Genomic DNA, 8,297 nt, shown 5'->3' with positions numbered 1-8,297 from the left:
GTTAGCGCCCCGCGTTCTCTAAGGCGGAATGATGGGGATCGGTTAGCGCCCCGCGTTCTCTAAGGCTGAGAGGGCTTGCCATGACTTTTCAGGTCCATCTTTTTTTCATAAAATAACACTTTTTAAAAATAATAAATAAATACAATTTTCTATTTTCTGAAAAAATCAAAAAAATTCCATGAGGAAGTCTTACTGGCAGCCTTCATCTCTTTTAATTGACTCATGTCCTATGTTTTTTTAAAATGTGGTAACGATCCACGGTTCGAGCCCACCAGCTGCTCCATGGGAGAAAGGTGAGGCTGTGTGCTACTATGAAGGGGTAGCTGTGAGTGAGAACCGACTCGAGGACAGTTACTGACAACAACTGTATGTGTTATATGACGACACTGCTGGTACAGTGCTACTGTCCAAAAGGTTGGCAGTTCCAGCCCACCAGCCGCCTCATAGAAGAAAGATATGACAGTTTACTTCAGTATAGATTATGGCTTTGGGAACCCTATGGAGCATTCTACTCTGTTACATGGGGGTGTTATGAATGGGATTAGATTTCATGGCAGTGGCTTCAGTTCATATATGTAACCCTAACATCTGACAGTTCTAGTCTCCATGTGTACAGTTGTTAAGTGCTGTTGAGTCAGTTCTGACTAGCCACCCCGAATAGGGTTTCTCAGAAGCTTTGCTGATGAGTTTGAACAGGTGACTTTGCGGTCCAGGGCTTATTCTACAGTGCCACCGCGGGACTCCCGTTGAGTGGCATTAATGATATCAGGTTGTTCAACCCTCAAACTTAACCTGTTCCCAGATTTTCCATCACCCTTAACAGAGTTCCATCGATGTCACAGTGGGGTCTTGTATGTGTGGGTTTGCAGGTCTGGAGACGGCTGGTGGAAATACCTTTTCCTGTGAAATATGGCTGGAAGGAGGCGTTGCTGAGAGACCTGGAAGGGAGATTCAAACAGGTACCAACAGCCTTGGGGTGCTCTTTCAGTGGGTGAAGGGAGTCTGTGTGTGAACAGATAGCTCACTGTGTGCAGGGCAGGAGAGAAGCCATAGTCTAGGAGTCTGATCCTTGTGAACAACTCACAGGTTGGTCATGATAGTGTGGATCTTAACCATCACAGGGACCCTTAGATGTAAGGGGGTATTGTTGTTGTTAAGTGCCATCAAGTCGGTTCCGACCCATAGTGACCCTGAACAGGGTTTCTGAGGCTGTAAATCTTTACGGGAACAGAAAGCCTCATCTTTCTCCCACGGAACAGCTGGTAGTTTTGAACCACTGACCTTGCGGTTCGCAGCCCGATTCGTATCCACTACGCTTCCAGAGCTCCTTAGATGTAAGGGGGTAAAGCCCTCCCTATGAGACAGCTCCAAGTGGCCTGTTGGTGACAGGAGAGTTAGTAAACACAGCAGCATATGTGGAAAGCGCTTTCTATTTGATCCTGGAAATCCGTTTAGCCATGATTATGAGAGAGCTTTTACTGGAGTCACTAAATAGAGGTTCTAGGGCAAGCGCTGCTTGAACGAGGTGAACCTGTTTTTGCAGCTTCTGTGCCCGGTACTTCTTCTGCAGGAGGGAAGCGAGAGTCCTTTCAGCCTTGCTGGTCTGGTGGGGAGGTCAGGGAGGACACACTCAGGGTTGGAAGGATGGAGGTGAAAGCCTGGGACCCTGAGAAAATCGCAGGAAGGAAGGGACCCAGGCCCTTTCGACTCCTCCATTGTGTCTCTGCTTCTTCAGGAGAAGCCCCTCGCACAGATCTCGGTCTACTGTAGCTCTGGCTGGGATGCTTCAAACCTGGACGACAGTGTGGCCAAGACCTTCGAGAAGTGCGTCCTGGAAGCTGTGAACATGGCCTGCCAGGTAACCAGTGTGCTGACTTAGAAAACCACCCATCAGCTAAAGGCTGTGATGCTGTGCTGACGCCAAGGGGGATGGGAGGTGGGTGTGTGAAAGGCTGCCCCCTTTGATGCTACTCCATGGCTGATAGGAGGGCAGGTGTGGCTCAGGGGTAGAATTCTTGTCAGTGGAGGTTCGTGTGTTGCTGTGATGTTGGACAGGTTTTAGCCAAGCTTCCAGACTAAGACAGACGAGGATATCAGCCTGTGATCTACTTCTAGAAAATCAGTCAAATGGGTCTTAGGGACCACAGTGGTGCAGTCACAGCCGATTATGGGGATGGAGCAGGACAGAGCAGTGTTTTGTTCCATTGTGGATGGGTTTGCAGGAGTTGGGGACCACCATGGTGGTAGTGAACAACAGGTGGCCATTATGGACAATGGGAATTCACAACCACTCATAGGAAACTGCAAGTCACACACACTTACAAGCAGCAGCTCCCAAAAGGTCCTTGTTGGGATGTCTGTTAACACTTGTTTAGCAGGTACACAGTAAGACTCCAGAGATGTATCCACATTCATGGAAGGAAGATTTCGAAAGTGGGAACGGTTCTATTAGGGAAACAGAATCAGTACACAGGGAATTAGAAATGGTCTAAGAAGCGTTCAATACTTCACTAACTTGCTTTTTTGAGGCCTTAAAACTTATGTTAATGGATTGCTAAAATAGCCGTGGTGGGTTGTTAACGTCTGCTGTTTAAAAAAAATACCAGTAACTCCCAAGACCATGGCCCTTAGATAACCGTCAGACCTGGAGCTACACTCACCTCAAGGCCCAACTTCAGCCAAAGGACAGACAGACTTATAAGGTAAACAGTCACATCAGAGAGGTATACTCTTTAGATAGAACAGTTAGCCATTTAGGATCAAAAGAGCAGCATTTACCCAGGAATAAAGCTCAGAAAACAGGAAGGGGTAGGAAAAAAGGATGAAGACAAATGGTAAACACAGGAAAAAGTAGAAAGAATGCTATTACACTGCAATCCATCACCAGACAAAATGTGTACAAATCACTGAATGGAAAACCAATTTGATCTGTAAGTTTTCAACTAAATCATGGGAAAAAAATAAAAGCAAACCAACATCAATAATTTGCCCTTTCTTGATTGTTTTCATAGTCTCAGACCAACATCCTTGATGGACTCTCTCGTCATGATCTGCGGAGATTTGGCAAACTTGCATCTGCTGTGATCACAAAGTCCTGGCCCGTGAAACATGGGATGGCAGTAGATGATGTGGATGAGGTTTTAAAGTACCTGCTCAAGGGACAAGATGGCAAGCAGATCTTCAGACTGTACGGTGTGTGAGGACTAAACTGTGACATGTGTGTCCCCTGGCTTCAAGGAAGGGCAGAGGGGGAGAGGATTGCAATAGAAGGAGGGGCTGGTGTTTGAGAAAGAAAGCAGGCTAGATGAGGGGTCCAGGAAGGCTCAGGGGGTCTTGCATGGTAAATCAAAACTGCCACATCTTTCTTCTGAGGAGTGGCTGGTGGGTTTGAACCACTAAACTTTTATTTAGCACTTGAGTGCTTAAACACTGTACCACCAGGGCTCCTTAATGTTGTTGTAGTTTTCAGGTGCCATCGAGTCGGTACCGACTCATAGCGACCCTATGCACAGCAGAACAAAACACTGCCTGATCCTGGGCCAACCTCACACTGTTGCCATTGATGCTGTCACTTTGGCTAATCCATCTCGTTGGGGGTCTTCCTCTTTTTCTCTGACCCTCCACCTTACCAAACATAATATCCTTCTCCAGCCACTGGTCCCTCCTGACAATAGGTCCAAGTATGAGAGACAAAGTTTGGCCCTTAATAATATTATGTTATTGTTGTTACATGCCTTCAAGTCGGTTCTAATTCATAACACCCCTGCATAGGGTTTCCAAGGAGCAGCTGGTGAGCTTGAACCACCAACCTTGTGGTCTAGAACTTACCCTACAGCACCACCCCAGGACTCCCATCACACTGTACAAGGCTAGTAGTATTGGGAGAGATATCTTTCAGTAGTTTCTCATGATCCATTTGGACAATTCTGTCGTCTCCCATGATTCCCCATTGGCATACCAAGCTTTGCGGGATAGCTCCGACCTGCAGCATGTCCAGTCTTCACCACTTGGGCTCTTGCCCCACGGGACCCTGGAGCTGTCCCCATGCCCAGAGGCCACACTGCATGCTAACCCGGCCCTGGGCAGTTCATTCCTCTGCTGCAGAGAGACAGTCTCAATACTGTAGTTGTGAAGCGCTGTCGAGTCAGTTCCTACTCCTAATGACCCTGCATAGGGTTTCCAAGGAGTGGTTGGTGGGTTTGAACAAGCAACTATGTGATCAGTTCAGTGCTTACCCTGCTGTGCCACACCAGGACTCCAGATTCTCAACATAGGGGATGTTAAAGGAGTTGGTGTGTAGTTCACAAGTTATATGGTGTAGCAGTGAGGGGATGGTACAGGTTTTAAAATCCTGAGAATTGTGGTTCACCTGGCTGCTTGGGGAATCATCTTCATGAGCCAGGAAGTCATTTGGGACATGAGTGAAGCTTGATGCTCTGACGTGACTAGCACTTCTGGAAATGCACCTGACTTCTGCTGGTATTGTAGGAAAGTTGGGGCAGAGCAAAGAGGAGGTTACTGAGAGCTCATGGGCTTTAAAGCCACAGAGCAGGAAGGAAGTGGGGGCCCACGGTTTTAACTCTGGTCCTACCCTGCTCAGGATCCGATGAGAAGATGTTAGAGAACCTCACAGAGGACAGCAAGAGGTTGATGGTCACTGCTGACTCGGTGTTCACAAGAGTTGCTAGTGACCTCCTCAACGGAACCATTTTAGTGCGACAACTGGAGCTAATTGTGAAGCACCAGGCTCAGTTCCTCGACATCTGGAAAATAAGTAAGTGTCACGCAGAGGTAGGGACACCTGAGGAGCCCCAGGGTGAGGCGTGTCCTGCCTGTGCATGCGTATCTAGAGGGGGTGCTCTTCAGAACGAGTAGCAGCACTTGGCAGTGAGTGGCTCCACAGTGCGTTCTCTTCTCGGGATACGATGGGGAAGCCATGCAAGAGTGGAAAGGTCAGAGTGTACAGTCCTTTTGTCCTGAGGGGCTTGTGGCTGGCCCTCATTGGCAGAGTGGCCGTGCAGGCCACCGTCCCTCCTCACCCACTCACAGCAGTGAAGACGGAGCGCAGGCAGAGGGCGATGGGAGGCGGGAGGGCAGGGAAACCATGTGCTGGGCTGATCTCTGGGTTACCTCTTTGTCTCTTGTCTTTCCAGAGTGTGAAAGACTTTCGCCCCAGGAAAAAAACCAGAATTTATCATCTGTGCTGATTTGGAGACGGAAAGAATTGGAATTTCTAGAGACAGAGAAAAAATATGTTGATAATCTCTTAAAATTGTGTGAGAAGGTGAAGCACCTGATAAAAGGTAGTATTTTTTTTTAAAAAAGTTTAGATAAACAAAGTGAAGGGGCTCGAGATAAAGGCTAGCGGAGAATGAGATAAAAACTGATGGTAGTAATAGAGCTTTGTTTTTGGAGGGAGGCCTTCAGTTTTAATATTTCATAAATTGATACATTCATTTCCTCCCTTCTAGGTGAGGATGAGTTTTGTATGTTTTTTCAGTAGTTCTTTTTGGCATTTTCCTTCCTGTGTCTGTCTCCATATTGTGCCTGAGTATCTCCTTGTTTCTTTAGGGTTAAGCAGTGCCTGTAGAAGTCCTAGTGTGGTATAAAGCACTGGACCGTAAGGTCAGTTTGAACCATGAGGTCAGCTGCTCCTTAGAAACCCTATACAGGGTCGCTATGAGTTGGAACTGACTCGACGGTACTTAGCAACAGCCACATAGAGGTCCTGGTGTGTCTGATCCTGTAGGATAAACACTGGACCACAAGGTTGTTTTGAACTGCAAGACTGGTAGTTCCAATTCAGCAGCCACTCCTTGGAAACCCTTTACAGGGTCGCTATGAGTTGGAACCGACTCGATGGCACTTAACAACAACAACATCATGACTCCATAGGATGAGCACCACAATTCGGTGGTTCGAGCTCACCAGCTAATGTGCAGGAGAGACACAAGGCTTTCTGCTCCTGCTTACAGGACAGTGTCACTGCCGACTTGACGGCACTTATCAACAAGAGTTGTGCAAGGTGAGGGTTTAGAGCTCTTTCCTTTTCTAATCTGTGTCCTACTCACATAATCTTCCCATTTCACTTGACACCCACTTATATCATGATTTTGGTTAGAACTCTCTTCAGGGTTTAAGTGATCACATGTGAAAACGTAGTGTTCACACTGGAGCCATGAGGTACACGAGTAGTGTAGGTTTCTTGCACAAACTTTGTTTTCTCTAGAATTCGAATCCTGTCTTTCTCCACATGCCTTGTTTTCTGTGTATAACTTCATATTTTGTGAAAAGGGCATGGAGCTCCTCTGACTTGACCAGGGGTGAGGATGGTCACTGTCAGCAACTCTCAGGCCTTGGCCAATTCCTATGAGGTCAGACACACCTCCGCCCTCCAATCTTCTTAACAGATTCTGATTCCAGCCGCCCTCCCACACCTCCTTCCCTGCTGGGTTCTAGAATTCATTGCGATGACCCCACAAAACTTCCAACACTCACGATAACGGGGTCTTAGGGAGTTAACATCAGGCTCCAGATCAGGATGAGAAATGTTCAGGATACCGCCCTTTGGTCAAGACAACCTCTTCTTAGCCACTTCCACAGCAGGTCACTCTCTAGCCCTCGGGCCCTTGGCCTGGCCTCCACCCTGCTAAGGAAATGCTGTAAATCTCCTTTGTTTGTTGTTAAGCACAGTGGAGTCCGTTCCAACTCATAGTGACCCTGTATAGCATTTCTGAGGAGCAGCTGGTGGGTTTGAACAACTGACCTTGCGGTCCAGTGCATTATCCTGCAGCGCCACACCAGCACTCCAAAAGCTCCTTTAGTGTTGCTGATAAATGTCCAGAGAGTGCCCCACTCCATTGTAAGCCTCAGCCTGAAGAGACTCAGCTCTGGCACCGTGCCTCAGCAAACTTAACTCCCCAATTAATTGCCTGGAGGCTCACCCTGTGAGCCTCCTGCCCGAGGGCATTCGCCTTAACTTGTCCTTTGAGCTGCAAAGTCCATTTCTGTGTCACTGCAGCTCTGGGTCTTGGCTCTGTTGTTGCTGCTCCTTTGATGTCTCAACTTTCTGACCCTGGGTCAAGGAGGTTTGATGTGCAGGGATCTTGGGGTCCAAAGGACATGCTCTACTCCCGGCTCATCTTTCTTGATGGTATTCAAACTTCCTTTCCTTCTTCTGAGAGGGCTCATTTCATACCTGGTAGGATGTGAAAACTGATCCATCCTCATGTTACGATTCCCAAGTAACCCTGTTAACAGTTATTTTCTAACTGAATGATAAATTCCCATCAGCAGCTTCTCTCCTACTGTCCCTTACCCAAAGCCATCAGGAAAAGAGGAAGTCACCTAGTCTGATTGGTCCCTACAGGTGATTGGTGACACTTACAGAGAAATTGACTAGAAAAGCCATATTAAGAAATTAATTGCACTGCACTGCATATGTCTAATTCAGTGCCCAAGCAGACTCCTTGGTGTTGCTTTTGTTAAGTGCCGTCAAGTCGTATCCAACTCATAGCGACCCTGTCTAGGGTTTCCTCCGAGTGGCTAGTGAGCTTGAACCCCAGCAATCTTATGGTTCAAACTGAACTTGCAGCTGCTAACTTGGTTCTGAATTGACCCATAATGACCCTGTGTACAAAAGAACTAACCGTGCCCAATCCTGTGCCATCCTCATGGTGGTTAAATGTCCGAGCCCACTGCTGTGCCACCGTGTCACTTCTTCTTGTTGGGGGAGGGGGGTCTTCTTTTTTGCCAATGCTCTACTTTTCCAAGCCTGATGTCTTTCTCCAGTGATTGGTTCCTCCTGATAACATATCCAAAGTATGAGAGACAAAGACTTAACCAGTCTCACTTCTAAAGCACGTTCTGATGGACTTCTTCCAAGACAGATTTGTCTTCTGGGAGATCTTAATATTCTTCTCAACACCAAAATTAAAGGCACCAATTCTTCTCCAGTCTTCCTTATTCACTGTCCAACTTTCACATGCATATGAGGCTTACTGAAAATACCATGACTTGGATAAGGCAAACTTTAGTCTTCAAACGGACATCTTTGCTCTTAAATACTTTAAAGAGGTCTTGTGCAGAAGATTTGCCAAATACAATATGTTGTTTGGTTTCTTGACTGCTACTTCCATGAATGTTGATTGTGGATCCAAACAAAATGAAGGCTTTGACAACCTCAGCCTTTCTCCTATTTATCCTGATGTTACCGGTTCAGTGGTGAGGATTTTTACCCTGATGTTACCGGTTCAGTGGTGAGGATTTTTACCCTGATGTTACCGGTTCAGTGGTGA

At 47.0% G+C, this 8,297-nt stretch overlaps 1 protein-coding gene across 1 annotated transcript in view; it reads left to right on the top strand.

Moving 5' to 3' along the window:
• Nucleotides 1-8,297, top strand: part of RNF213 (ring finger protein 213) — a 129,583-nt gene that overhangs the window by 48,570 nt on the left and 72,716 nt on the right. The window contains exons 15-19 of the mRNA XM_006869642.1: nucleotides 870-959; nucleotides 1,736-1,858; nucleotides 3,012-3,192; nucleotides 4,601-4,774; nucleotides 5,154-5,303. Coding sequence (XP_006869704.1) covers nucleotides 870-959; nucleotides 1,736-1,858; nucleotides 3,012-3,192; nucleotides 4,601-4,774; nucleotides 5,154-5,303 — 718 coding nt within the window. The remainder of the gene's footprint in view (nucleotides 1-869; nucleotides 960-1,735; nucleotides 1,859-3,011; nucleotides 3,193-4,600; nucleotides 4,775-5,153; nucleotides 5,304-8,297) is intronic.

This window comes from Chrysochloris asiatica, unplaced genomic scaffold (assembly GCF_000296735.1).
Source record: "Chrysochloris asiatica unplaced genomic scaffold, ChrAsi1.0 scaffold00132, whole genome shotgun sequence".
NCBI classification, from domain to species: Eukaryota; Metazoa; Chordata; class Mammalia; order Afrosoricida; family Chrysochloridae; genus Chrysochloris; species Chrysochloris asiatica.
The sequence above is the reverse complement of the archived record's forward strand: the minus strand, read 5'-3'. Positions and strand labels throughout refer to the sequence as shown.